At 38.2% G+C, this 15,244-nt stretch overlaps 1 protein-coding gene across 2 annotated transcripts in view; it reads left to right on the forward strand.

The window, feature by feature from the left end:
- Positions 1-1,998: 1,998 nt before the first annotated feature.
- Positions 1,999-15,244, forward strand: part of kdr (kinase insert domain receptor (a type III receptor tyrosine kinase)) — a 67,509-nt gene continuing 54,263 nt past the window's right edge. For both annotated transcript variants that reach the window (XM_072252696.1, XM_072252697.1), the window contains exons 1-5: positions 1,999-2,329; positions 6,609-6,690; positions 9,285-9,490; positions 13,679-13,800; positions 14,149-14,317. In XM_072252696.1, the coding sequence (XP_072108797.1) occupies positions 2,269-2,329; positions 6,609-6,690; positions 9,285-9,490; positions 13,679-13,800; positions 14,149-14,317 (640 nt within the window). In that variant the 5' untranslated portion in view covers positions 1,999-2,268. The remainder of the gene's footprint in view (positions 2,330-6,608; positions 6,691-9,284; positions 9,491-13,678; positions 13,801-14,148; positions 14,318-15,244) is intronic.

Consider the following 15,244-nt stretch of genomic DNA (forward strand, 5'->3'; position numbering starts at 1 on the left):
CACAGATCCTGACCAACAAACCCAGTTCATCCAGCAGATTTTTGCTGTTAAAGAAAATCTGAATAACTGGGTTCAAAAGCCCATTTATGTGGGGAGTAAGTTAGGGTTTTCTGATTTTGCAGTGGAAAGTTGTCGGAATGCTTTCAAAGTTCAAAGTAAACGTATTATCAAAGTACATGTATGTTGCCACATACAACCCTGAGATTCAATTTCTTGCAGGCATATTCAATAAATCCATAATACAATAATAACCACAATAGAACCAATGCAAGACTGCACCATCCAGTGTGCAAAAGACAACACTGTGCATATACACAGAAAGAAAAAAATAATAAATAAATAAGCAATAAATATTGAGAACATGAGCTGAAGAGTCCGTGAAAGTGAGTCCATAGATTGTGGGAACATTTCAATGATGGGGCAAGTGAAATTGAATGAAAATGTCCCCTTTGGTTCAGGAGCTTAATGTTTAAAGGGTACTAACAGTCCCTGAATCTGGTGGTGTGAGACCTGAGGCTCCTGTACTTTCTACCTGATGGCATCAGTGAGAAGAGAAAATGACCTGGGTGGTAGGAATCCCTGATGATCGACGCTGCTTTCCTGTGACAACACTTCGTGTATTAGTGCTGAATGGTGGGGAGGGCTTTACCTATGATGGACTGGTCCACTTTTTGTAGGATCTTTCATTCAAATGCTGGAAATCTTGAACAAGACCCACAATACTGGAGAAACTCAGCATCTAGGGAGACAAGTAAACAGTCGATATTTCAGGGAGACCCTTATCCTCTCCCTGTTTCTTACCTCATGCCCCCACCCCACCTATTCATCCACCCTTACCTGGTCTCACCTATCACCTGCCACCTTTTACTCCTTCTCCTCCTGCCATCATTTCATTCTGGTCACTGATCACTTCCTTTCCAGTTTCAATGAAGGATCTCCACTCAAGACTTGACTGTTCATTCCCCTCTAGAGATCCTGCTTCACTTGCTGAATTCCTACATTTTGTGTGTATTTTTCTCAACAGCTGCAAAATGTTGATGAACCATACACACTCATCAATATTTCTGAACTGAAGACACCCAGGAACTAATATTTAACATTCAAAAGATAACTTTTGATGAAAGCAGATGTTTGTAGCAGAATTTGTCTTATTTGTTTGATGGCTCCTTTGCTAGTAAATACCAAACTGTTTCTGCCAATGATTAAAGAATGGAAAGACTTATATGGAAATTGCATCTTTTGCACCCTCAAGTTGTCCTGATTCATTTCACAGGCAAGGATGTTCCTTTGAAATGTAATAATTTTCTAATGAGGAAACACTGCAGCCGCTTTGTGTTAGCAAGCTCCACTATTTACCAATGCGTTAAGGAGAGGGTAATCTATTTTTGCCATGTCACTTGAGGGATCAGTTTTGGAGAAGGCACCAGGGATAACTCCAATGTATTTTATAATGAATACTCCAGGTACTCCTGCATACGTAACTGTGGCACCAGAGATGAAATCCTTTGATACTATTTCTTTTGTAGCAAACATTAAGTAATTTCTAGATATCGGCACTTTCAGATAAAAAGTAAAATATGCTGTTCGATATTTAATTTATTTTATGCTGCATTTGTGCTATTGTTCGAGATAACCAAACTCGTAAAAAGATGGTAAAATTAAACTAATGCATTCTCATATATTTACATCTCTTAGAAAGTTTGACTTTCGAGTTTTATAATGACTGTGTTAATATGTGAAACTGCGTTTATATCTGGAACTATTGAGAGTACTGATGTTGTTTCTATAATTTTTTTCAATAAGCGGTTTCAATGATTTTTTGTGGACATAGTCAGTATAGGTTTATCCCACTTTTTGTGGTTAAACTCGTAACAAAGTTCTTTCTAGTTTCAATTATTTTTGATGGAATTAGCAGCATCCTCGTGGCACGTGACGCATAGTTAAATTTTCGAGGCTTGGGACCTCCCCCCGCATATAACCAGCAAATTGCCATGTCCGTTCAAAGCAAAGTTGATCCTCGTCCAGCCAAGCCTAATCTTCTCCGACAGGACGATATAGAGAAAAAAAGATACAAGATTATAATTCCTGGATTGTTTTGAAGACTTCATTCAACCTTTAATGAATCAAATGTGACTTTAATGTTGCTCGACTGTACTGGGGACAACAGAATGTGGTAGTGAGGTTGTGAATCATTCGGCATTTATCGAGAAAACTGCTGGATTAGACCAGAGATCGCGTTGTTCTGGGTTCAGGGATACCCACTGTGACATGTCGGGGAATCCAGTTTTCGCGCTGCTGTGGCTATGGATTGGGATTTCTGATTCAGCCGGTGAGGGTTATCTCCAGGAAAATGTTCTTGTTATGCAATATTTAAGAGGGCTCAACTTTATAGCAATTAAGCGCGCGAATCCAACAGAATTGCAGAAACGTCACATACGTAGTTTAACACTGTAGACATTAATTCATAGAGAAAATTTAAGTTTATTTTAAACGAGTGAACATGGTTTGCAATTGATTTTTTTTAAAATTGCATTGTATTATATAAATCGATCCCGTGTTTACTTTCATTTGATGCCGTACCTTGACTCTGCGCTTTGTAAAACCTGAAGCCGATTTTTGATGATATAAACTGATTGTGGAAATTGTTTCGCGCAGTCGAAGAGAATTCGACCTCTTCAAAAACGCGCACTTGCTCCACTTCCTTAGCCGAGTAGTTCATCTTCTGGCTGCCCGAGGCAGGCTGAAAGCCGACCTGTTGTCGCCTCTGAAAGTGACTGGTAATGATCTGATTAGTTCGGTTGTAATGAAGCATTGCCACGTTCTTTGAAATCATACGAAAACAAGCATCGTAGTTAAAACGTGGGGTCTTAGAAAGAAATCGGAAACTGTAATATTTCGATTAAATTTACAGGGAATCTCTAACATTAGTATATTGGTTATGGAGAACTGACGTTTACAACCGAGAGTTTAAAATGCTCTTTAAAGTAAAGTACAAACGAACACTATGCAACTTTACTGTCTTCCTCCGCGTTCCGCTGTTCACTCTGTAGCGTAATAGGATCGTCTAACAGGAAAGCCTGAATAGGACCAAATAATGCTGGAAAAACTCAGCAGGTCAGACAACATATGCCTGATGCTGAGCACTTCCACCCTTTTCTGCTTCAGATTTCCAGCATATGCATTTTTTTTCTTATGTTCCTCTAATGTGGTAAATCGACCAAGAAAGCGACGGGGTGCTCGTTTCTTTCCTATTCATGCTGCGCGGACCTGTGGATTTTCTAGACCGAATTGATAGACGTTCTCTGCAGAAATTAATTGGGAGAGCGTTCAGAGGGGTAATGAACCGTGTTGGCGGAGTGTGAATCTGGACTGAGCGGCTGGCGTTCAGTGCTGCTGGGTATGTGCCCGAGGGGATGGTGCAGGTGGCTGCGCTGACGGGGAGACAGAGGATGGTGGTGATTCCAGATCACTGCAGTTCGGAGCTGGAAGTGAAGTACAAATGCTCCTTTGTCCATCATCTGTTCACACCTGCCATATTTTCGGAAGCAGAACTGAGACACTCATCAGGACCTGAAAAGATGATAGAGCTTGCATTTAATTGTACTTTATTTCTTCTCATTTAATCGTTGTACTTTACGCTATGATATCTAAATATCCAGGAATGAAGGTTCAATGTTTCGAGCAAAAGCAATCAATGGAGAGGAGATGGGGGTGGGAGTTATCAATGCTAATGGAGCCACATTCCTTCAAAATACAAATTACGCATCACTACTCTGTGCCAATGGACTGCCATTGTCCCATGTGCCTGCTAGAAGCACAACTGTTTTCTGAATGTCGCTCCTACATTTTGAGTCCGTCAGATCATTCGGTTTCTCTCGTGTTTCGGATTCACACAACACAAAAACGGATAACCCCAATCCCACCCCCATCCTGCTTCTTCCCCGTTGCCGGAGGGGAATAGAGCAAAACAAAATAACTTATTAAAATCACTGGTCTGCTCTCGAAAGACTTAAAAGTAAAACCCGTCCTGCGCCAAAAGACGTTGGAACAGTCCGCGCAATCATTCACTTCAATGCACTGCTGTTATCCAGGCGAGCAGATAGTCATTTGGGGGCAATGGAGTTGCTGAAGTCTGCTGTCAACGCGGATTGTCTCGCTGAAGTAGCTCCTGACAGACAAGCAGGAGGCGTGAGACCTGTTGATCAGAGGAAACCTGTAGCACAATTAGTGCCAGTAACCCTAAAACAGTCAGACTGCAATAGAAAAATAAGTGAAAGATTTCACTCTGCTTTCTTCGTTACCAGCTTAATAATGTTGTGAAGGCTCATTAGCAGGCAATGCTGTGAAAATAAGCAAATTCTAAGCATGCTTACTCAGGCTGTCTTTAAGGGAGCATAAATTGCTTTTTCACTTACCTTCAGCATCCCGTTTAATAGATGTTCTTCCAAGGAGTCAGTTCCCTGCATCTTCCAGAGAATGTGTAGTGCCCATCTTCCTATCATCACACCCATTCTCAATGTGTGGTATTCAGAATCTTAGACTTAATTTAGGGCATCCCATTGTTTAGTGGGCTGTGATTTAGATAAAGGATCTGACCACCATATTACTACATAGAATTAATTCAAAGTGCTGGCAATGTTAGTTGAATATAAGTCCCACTGACAGTGCTATCTGCAATTATGTCAATGAAGAACTCACAAATGTTTTGATATACATGTAACAAATAAAGCTAATAAAGCTAATCTTTAAATGGAATATAGTCAACCTATGAATGAAGTAACTAATCACTGTGAATACAGACATATTCAGCAGGCCTGATTCCTTATGAAATGAGAAGCATTTTCTGAAAATATTCTTCCTGTTAGCGTTCCAATAGTTCATTCAGTAAGTATGTTGCTAAAATATGTTACAATCCTTTCAGCACTAGCAGTGCTCAAAATGAGTCACCATGGTTTTCTGTAATTAAATTGACAAATTGCTTTACCTTTTTATTACTTTTAACTCATGTATAGTCAGATTTTACTCATTGAGCCTAAAGTTAAAACTTTAAAATATTGCAGCAGACAAATAAAGGACAATGTAAAGTAAGTACAATGTTACAGTCATCAGAAGAAATTGTCCTTGGACCCACCCAAACAGAATTTCCTTCCTATCTCTGTAAAAGTGTTGCTGTACTTTTTCTAGAACTAGCTATGCCCATATGCATTACACATAAACTGATGTAGATAGTTATACACAATCTATGCCTAGGAATTTGGGCCGGTCTAATGAGGTGAATCCGCATGCACGGTTGAACTCAGCTTTTGACTCTAAATTACATTGAGGGATAGCTACTTCCGTGTCTTTCCAAAACATTGCGAGACAATATGAATAAAATATTTATATCATGTTCTGTTGTACTATGTTGTCAATATTTTGATGAAACCGTTGTTGAGAAACAGCTTAATATGCCTGTGTAAACAGCTAGAAGCGGATTGCAAACTAAGCTATAAGGAATCAAGTAAAGACAATCTCTTAAATTGTATTAGGTCCCAAGTCACTCTCTAATGGACTTAGCTATCCCAAAGATTGTTGACATTTTTAATGTTCTGTATTGTAATTTAAGAGAAATAGAGGAAAGAAATATGAAATTCTCCAAAGGATGAGATGGTTTGCTGATTGTTCTAATATTCTACTCCTTATGTAAATCATGAGGAAATCAGAATCTTTCCCAGAGTCTGTGAGGTCCTAACCAGTTATCTCATGCCGAGCAATCTGCCCTTCATCCTGTAACAACAGAGTGCTGAACAAACCACTGCCTTTTGATGAGGCAACATTCCTTTATTTTGTTTGGGGAATTATTTCAAAGTGGCAGCATAACAAGATAAAAACAAATTCTGCATGCCCATCGGTACTCGAACATTGACAAACCCATCTTCCTGTTATTCAAGTATTTGAATGCAGTGTTTCTGGGGAGTGGATGAAGAACATACACACTTTGTTGTACGTTCTTGACAAAGCCGAGTACAGAACTAGTGAATTTTGTGTATTTTTTTCCTGATACATGCATTTGAAATACTTGTGGAGCAGAAAAGATACTTGATATACTTAAATTCATTTTTACAGAAAAACCTGCCATGCCCTATGTCTGAATATTTCTTTTCTGGAGCTCAATTTTCTAAAAATAAATTCTAGCAGTTGTTGAATGGTGTCTAAAATCAGAACCAGCCTGAATATGTAATTTCATAAGATTTCAGAAGAAACTGTCCTTGGACCCACCCAAATAGAATTTCCTTCCTATCTCTGTAAACCAGTTGCTATACTTTTTCTAGACCTAGCTACACCCATGTATGTTCCATATAAACTGATGTAGATTGTTATACCTAAGCTATTCTTGAGAATTTTGTTTTAATTACACAAATAAAACAGTGAGGTGGCAAACATGGATTACAAATCAACGACAAATGTATTTTTCAAAAACCCATTCTCATATCATTTCCTTGTGATTTTGAATCTTTCAGTGCTGACATTCAATATGACAAATCTATAATTATTAAATGACTAGACACAGATATAGTCAATCTATCAATGATTTTTCCTTAATATTTATCTCATGGTTTCATTTATAGGTTTCTTCTCTTTGCCACACCTTAGCATCCAGAATAAAGAGCACGTAATTAATGCTAATGACACTTTAATAATTAATTGCAGGTAAGAGATTACAAGAATTATTACCCTTAAATGCATTAAACATCAGTTAACCTTGATCTTGCTTTACAGGTTTGAAAACATATATGGTTTAATGAATTTTCCTTTGCATATCTGTTTATAGTAAATATATTTCTATTAGCTTTTGACAATATTATCCAGATGATGTCATTAATAAGATTGTATGGTATTCCATTTTTGTTCTTGAAGTTCATGCCATTAAACATAAATTTTAACTTGAATCTAATCCTGATATCCCAAATGAGGGAAAGACAGTCAGCATGAATGGGAGTATTGAGAAACAAAGGGAAGTTGATGTTAAAGTCCAAAGATATTTGAAGAGAGCAGCACAAGTAAATAGAATGATGCTAAAGCCTTCCTTCATTAGCTGAGGCAGAGAAAATAAGAGCAGGGAGGTCCTGATACAAGTTTATAAAATGTTGGTCTGGCCACAGCTGGATAATTGTGTACAGTTCTTGTTGTCATACCACTGTGATTAAACTGGAAAGGTTGCAGGCAAGATTTGCCAGGGTGTTGCCTGGGATGAAGATTTCAGTTATGAGTTCAAAATTCAAAGGAGAGATTAGATGGACTCTGTTTGTGGTGGTGGAGGCACGCACTTCTACAAAATTTAAGAAGCATCTTAAAGAGCATTTGATTCAGCTGATATAGAGGACTCTGGGTTGTGCTAGTAAATGGTATCAGTAGAACTAGATATTTGATGGTCAACATAGATTTGATGGACCAAGTAGCCTGATTCTGCACCATTTGACTCTATGAATTTAAATTAACACATATAAAATCATGAACAAATGTATGTTATCTGAACATATTAAGCGTACACCTGCAAAAATGGTGACAACTTTTATACATCTGAGAAATTCCCAGGGTTATGTATCTACGCAGTATCTACATCCATAATTATCCGTAAGTCTGTTAAAGTCCATATTTATCCATCATCTAAAGTTGTTCTGTATTAAAATTAATTAATCAGCTACAATATTTAAAACATAGAATTCAAAAAACATAAAGTTACAATTTATATGAACTAGTCATCTTTCACTTTAATGAAATAAAAAATATGTTATTTCAAATGCATGGATTTCTGGTAACAGAGGTGGCATTATATTTTATGCATACACATTATATCTGCTTAAATTGTCACCAGAACCTTTTGCAAACAATCTCAAAATTCACTCTTAATGCTGTGATAGAATTTTACTTCCATTTCGCCTTCATACTAGCTTCAAAAATTTTATCTCACATAAATGAATATACTAGTATCATCATTATGCCCTGAGTTGTATTGACATGGGTGATCAAGCTGTTACCTATGACCTTGTATATATTAGTATATCCTGATGTATATTAACATTTATCAAACAAAGATAGATCACATGCAGTAAGCATCCTGAAGTACCAGATGAACACATACTTCCTTGATATAGGAAGCTCCTACACAACTGGTTTTAATCTGCACCTCATTCTCAGCTCCTAGCCATGCTGTTTTGGAACCTGCCTGAAGAGGAGCAAGGTTGGTAGGTGCCTGAAGCAGATACTATAGAAGGGATCAAGTTGCTTTTAGATAGACACATGAATCTGCAGGGAATGGAGGGATATGGATTATGTGCAGTGAGAAGGGATATATTCTTGACTATCAAAGCCCTGGGCTCTGCAGCTCTCTCCCATAATCCCTGTCTCTCTCCTTAAAATCTACTCTGTGCAATGGTGTAAAATTTTGAATACTTACTTCTGTGAAGGATTAAGGTAAACGAAGCATATAAATACGAAGTGTTGGCTGTTAGTTTTCTCACTGAAAGTAAATAACAACTTCAATGTTTCACAAATTCAAATTAGCCATATAAGAGGCATCCGTTAGTCTCATGATACCATGGATTTATGCCTTGGAAGTTTTCCAGGGCGCAGGCCTGGGCAAGGTTGTATGGAAGACTGGCAGTTGCCCATGCTGCAAGTCTCCCCTCTCCACGCTGTAAGTCTACCCTCTCCATGCCACTGATGTTGTCCGAGGGAAAGGCACTAGGGCTGATACAGTTTGGCACCAGTGTCGTCACAGAGCAATGTGTGGTTAAGTGCCTTGCTCAAGGACACAACACACTGCCTCAGCTGAGGCTTGAACCAGCGATCTTCAGATCACTAGACCGACGCCTTAACCACTTGGCCACGTGCCCACACATTAATTAGCCATATGCTAAATATTATATTTTAGCCCTCTTCATTGGAATGCATATTTTTAAAAGGAGTGTAAATGTGATTGCATAAATGATGCCTCTTTTGCATGAAATAATTACATTAAACACTTTGAGCTTAAAATATATTATAATCATTTTTTATTTCTAATTTAAATGATCATTACCTTCTAGATGAGAAAAATATCTGTAAATGCTTAATAAGTCTGATTAAATAATGTTTGAATTTTGTTTTCATTGCTTTTAGGAAATGTATTTATAAAAATTATGCTCTACATTTAAAAATATTTTATTGTTATTTATAGCTGTGGCTTTTTAAAAAAAAAAGGTTGTTTTAACTAGTTCTACATTTCTATTTGAGAACATGTTACTTTTGAATGTTTGCTATAGTGGGCATGGACCAGTGGAATGGTCATGGCCTAGAAACCACAGTAGCATGGAGCACAGGATATCACTGACTAACTGCAGCAAAGGGAATTGGTTTTGCAAAACTCTCATTCTGACAAAGACCAATGCAAATGATACTGGAATGTACCGGTGTTACCATGCACAATCACCAATGCATGTCGCTGCAAGTATCTACGTCTTCGTTCAGGGTAAGAAAACCTTTTTAAAGTTGTTTGACATCTGTAGGATGATTTCTAATGATATGTAGAACAGTGCCAAATATCTTGATTGCACTGCTGTTTGTCAATACTTCCCTTGTGGCTCATTCTTCTGTCTGTTCAATGCATTCTAAATATGTCAATGAAAGTATTTAAAAGAGTGAAAGAAATTAAGAAAAAAATTTCTCCATTGACATTTTTTATTTTAACATATTTGATTTTATCATATCCAAAAAAAATTAACTGGTTACCTTTCATGGAATGAACGAGATTTCAGTTTAAGCCTATATTTCCTGCATATTGTGTTTTCAATTTCTTTTAGTCTTTGATCTAACAGCAATGCCTGTCTTGTGGTAGTAGATACTGTTTCTTATCAGAGGCCATACAAATGATCACCTTTGCTTCAGCAGCAGTGGTAGTGTGTCACATTAAAGTCCACCACATGCTGGGGTTAACCTCCATAGGGTTCCTCTTTACTGACTTCCAAAGCAATGTGGTTAAATGCAGATTGCCTGCAGCACTTCCTTCTGTCTTACTGATCAGAAGGGATTATAGTAAAACAACAAACCAATTTCCTGATTGGCATTCATGACTCATGCATTTAATGTGTTTTTTTCTCTGCAATTACACTTGGGGGAATTGCAAATCAACATCAAAACATAACATTCTCAATCAATGATTATGAGTCACCTAGAATTCTATTATTTAACAAATTTACATGCCCACAAGGAATTTATCAGAAAATAGCTGTGCACGTCATTTACAGCTAGCTACATAGAGGTTCATATTCACTCCTGCTGCAACTGCCATTGCAATTTTTTTGCAAGTTCACTTATTTTAAAAACATACAGGTAACAAACGTCGATGAAAACCTTTGTGCACTCTAATAGTCATTAAATGTAGAGAGTCGGAAAGAATGCTTTAACATTGATCTTCAGCTTGAATTGATATGATTTAGTTTATACCTTTGGTGGGTGACCAATTGCTCTAATGCAGCTGATGAGTTGGCAAAGATACTGATGGGAGAATGGCCCACATTTTACCATTTCTGAATGGCCCACGCCTCATGAATCTTTAATGTCTTACTTAATTTTCCAAGAATAGCAACAAAATGGGGTTGTTGGTGTTCAGGTTGACACTAACCTATGCCAGATATTTTTCACAAATTTGCCTTGCCACTGAATCACTTCTGGCTAATAAGATCCGGTGACCTGCAGAATTTTGAGAATGTTTACTCCACTGTCAACATACGTGTGCAATGTATATTAAATCTTTATCAGACATCCCAGCTCTCCCGGAAGTTCCAGGAGTCTCCCGCATATTAATAGTGGCTCCCTGATGCCCGCAAATTATATACAATATCACGGAAATCAACTTTTTTTTGAGCGAGGGAGACAGAGAGCACGAAAGCGACCACGAGAGAGAGCGCGAGCAAGAGAGAAAGCAAGAGTGACCACGAGAGAGAGAGAGAGCACAAGCGAGAGAGACATAGCACGAGAGCGACCACGAGAGAGAGAGAGAGCGCGAGCAAGAAAAGGAGAGAGAAAGCAAGCGAGATCGTGAGCGAGAGAGTGAGCGAGAGAGAAAGCGAGAGAGACCGCGAGCTGGAGAGAGAGCGCAAGAGCGACCACTAGAGAGAGAGAGAGAAAGCAAGCGAGAGAGAGAGCGCAAGAGCGACCACTAGAGAGAGAGAGAGCGCGAGCGAGAGAGAAAGGGAGAGAGAAAGCAAGCGAGAGAGAGAGAGCATGAGAGAAAGCGAGAGCGCACCATGGCAGAATGTTCCAAAAAAAAAGAAAATATAAAACGTACGTCAGCCCAGACTACACTGAAGTGTACCCCTGCCTAATAGGGGTCAAAAATAATGACAATGTTACTTGCTGCACTGTTTGCAACAGTGACTTTTCTATTGCCCATGGCGGGTTAAGACTGCAAAAGACATGTTGAGGTGAGTTTAACAGGTGTCATTCATTCATTAGCCATAGTCATAGTCATACTTTATTGATCCTGGGGGAAATTGGTAACGTTATTTAAACTAGCTGGCTAGCTGCTAAGGAGCTACTCTATTGCAGACATCCCACCTCTCCCGGAAGTCTCCCGCAAATTGATGGTGCTACCTCCCTGAAATGAGTTTTTGCAGGGTGGGATGTCTGCTTTCTCAATATTGGAACAAGACAAGAAAACATTCATCAAACAAAGGGAAAAACATACTGAGGTCAGAGTTCAAATAGCCTCATTATTACCCCAGGTTTATGTGGAAATTGTTCAGTAACAGAAAAATGAAACCAATCAAAAATTTGTCCATCGTCCCTCCCCACTGATCTCACTATTACACAGACTAATGATTTACACTTGCCAGTTATCAACCAGTGCAATCTCTGGTTTACATTTAACAGAGTCTCATTATTGATCTCAATGATCAGCAAATGGTAATTGCAAAGTACTTATCCTTGCAAGCAGAACATTGGGCCCTGCACCTCCTCCCTTACTACCATTTAGAGGCTCAAACAGTCCTTCCAGGTGACACTTCACCTGTGAGTTTGTTGGGGTCACCTACTGTATCTGATGCTCCCAGTGTGGCCTCCTGCATATCGGTGAGACCCAACGTAGATTGAGAGACCGCTTCGCCAAGCTCCTGTCCTCCATCTGCCAGAAAAAAGCAGGGTCTCCCAGTGGCCACCCATTTCAATTCTACTTCCCATTCCGACATGTCAGTCTCTGGCCTTCTCTCTTGTGCAATGAGGCCGCATTTAGTTTGAGAGAGAAACATCTTATATTCAGTCTGGGTAACCTGATGGCATGAACATCGATTTCTCAAATTTCCAGTAATACACCCCCCCCCCCCAACTTCACCATCCCATATTCCCATTTCCCTCTCTTTCCTTAACTGCTCATCATCTCCCTTTGGTGCTCCTCCCCCTTCCCTTTCTTCCATGGCCTTCTGTCCTCTCCTATCAGATTACCCCTTCTCCAGCCCTTTATCTCTTTCTTCAATTCACTTCCCAGCTCTTTACTTCACCCTTCCCACCTCCCAATTTCATCTATCACCTTCTTCCTCGTATTTCTTCCTCCCCTCCCCATCTTCTTATTCTGACTTCTCATCTCTCTTTTTCCAGTCCCGATGAAGGGTCTCAGCCCAAAACGTTGACTATTTACTTCTTTCCAAAGATGTTGCCCACCTGCTGTGTTCCTCCAGCATTTTGTGTGTATTACTTTGATTTCCAGCATCTGTAGATTTTCACTTGTTTTTTTTTTAACTAGGCCTTAATTTCCATAGGGATCCTCCTACAGCCAATCAGAAACTCTGAAGGAATTTGTCAAGTCACTTTTGCTCCCTATCTTCCCATGATTTTCCTCATGACCTTGTAAAGTGTGCAACAGTGTGCCATTGTTGGCAAAAGTTGTCCTGTGTGGGAGCTTCCTCAGCTTGATTCTGTGCTCAGATGAGACCTGAAACGGGAATGGAAGCAGATATGCAAAAAAGGAAGGGGCATATTGGCTTCCAGATATGCTAATGTGGACCTCAGAAGATGATCTCTCATTAGAAAAGGAAGGACTGGAATGTGAGAAATGTAACAAATCTTATGGATCTTCCTCAGATGGGACTGTAATATTACAGAGTGGGGTTTTGGCCTAGGCCTGAGTCAACGTAGTAGTAGTAGTAGTAGTAGTAGTTTTGGAAGATTGAGCTAATCCCAACATTACCAATGTTAGAGCAAAACAAAATTTGCAGGGTGAAAGGATTGGGTAAGCACCTACATTGTGTTTGGAACAGGTACTTTCTGATATGAATTTTCATCAATTCCAAGTGGTTGTGTAATTCCCAGCATAATTTCAAATTCACAGACCCTTTGCTTTTTTTAAATCTCTATTTTGCAGATTTATGATACTCTCCTTCAAAAAATAAGAACAAAATTCTTTCCACTTACCTAACTCACATCTGTTAGAACAGGCGAGAACTATTGACACCCTGAAGTGAAATCATGTACCCTCAATTTTAACTTCACATGAAATAATTTCTAAAGAGTAATCCAATGAAATCAAGATTGTATAAGGTCTGTTCAAGAATACCGTTGCAAGAAAGTTATCCAACTCACCAGCTGCCGTTGATATCCCGATATATTTTAAAAGAATGTGAAAATATAACTAATCACTTTACATTAATATCTTATTTCACTTTAGATGATCAAATGCCTTTTGTGAATCCCTCCGACAAGCCAGAAGCACTGTTCATAACTGAAAGTAAGAAGCTTGTCATTCCATGCAAGGTTTCCATTCCAAATCTTAATGTCACCTTACATACGGTAAATATAATTGCTTTTTCTAGTTACTAGAACATCTACAGTGTCTAATTAATATACAGCTTACTTCAATATAGTTATATTTTTAAAATCATAAATGCCAAATATGTAAATAGACTGTTTATTTTTAATATTTGCTCAAAAACTTTGTGCATGTCTGAAAACATATTACAATTTTTTACAGTTTTGATGTCATGGTAAATCTAATTGAGCATATTGAAGAAAATACATCATAAAACATAATTTATAATATACTTGTTAACTATTGCATGTAGCTTTATTACAAGTTATAACTTTTATTTTAGCATTACTTTTTTATTTGAAAATTAATTCTCTTTAATATGTGAACAGAAATATCCAGAGAATTATATAGTCCCTGATGGAACAACAACATTGTGGGATAATAAGAATGGTTTCATTGTCTTGAGTCAGAGAATCAGAGATGCAGGATTGGTCCAGTGTGAGACAACAGTGAATGGAAAAGCCTATCATTCTAACATTTATGTGCTGGTAGTTGTTGGTAAGAACATTTTTTACATTTACAGTGAAGTGACTAAATCTGAAATATATAAAATATTATTTGGTTTAAAGGATGATGAAAGTATTGATTAGATAGTGTTTATACTGTGTCCATATGAAGTTGCAGTTGAGAGGCTTGTGTCATATTAATTCTGGCTTTTACTTTACATGATGGTATCGGTCTGAAATGAGTGCTTCCTAAATTCAGTTTGTTAAAATGCTGGTGGGATATTTTGTTCTCAAATAATGGTAACAGCTTGTTTAGAGGAATGTCATGAGGAATTCATCATGGAGAAGTGGTCCTATCTGCAGATTATGCACATTTGTTACATCTGTCATGTGGTTTATAGGCATCTCAATTTAAACTCATGGGGCTAAAGGCAAACAGATCACTGGGTTGTAACAGAATGGTTCCAAAGAAAGTGGAGTTGAAGGTTTGACAAACAGCCATCGTGACTCCCTTGTTGGAAGGAGAAGGAAGATGCATGGAAGAAATCTATAGCTCATTTAGTTTAACATCTATTTTTGGAAAGATGTTGAAGTCAATAATTAATGAGGAAATAACTAGTCATTAAAGAAAGATGAATATAATCAAAACAGGTGAACATGGTTTTATGAGAAGTAAATTGAGTTATTGAGGATGTGACAATGAAAATTGACAAAGGGGATCCTGTAAATGTAATTAGATTTCCAAAAGGCAAGGTGCCTTATGAGAGACTGGTGAATAAATTAAGGGCTCAGGGTATTGGTGAAAGTGTGTTAGCATGGGTTGAAAGTTACCTGTCCCTTGCAAACCAAAGAGTTGAAATAAATGAGTTATTTTCAAACTGGAGGGATATAACAAGTGGAGTACCCCAGGAAAGAATCTTAGCTGTCAATTGCCTTTATGACCTGGAGAAAGGGATGAACTGTAAGGTTTGTAAATTTG

The sequence above is a fragment of the Mobula birostris genome, chromosome 3, assembly GCF_030028105.1.
Source record: "Mobula birostris isolate sMobBir1 chromosome 3, sMobBir1.hap1, whole genome shotgun sequence".
In the NCBI taxonomy this organism is placed as follows: domain Eukaryota; kingdom Metazoa; phylum Chordata; class Chondrichthyes; order Myliobatiformes; family Myliobatidae; genus Mobula; species Mobula birostris.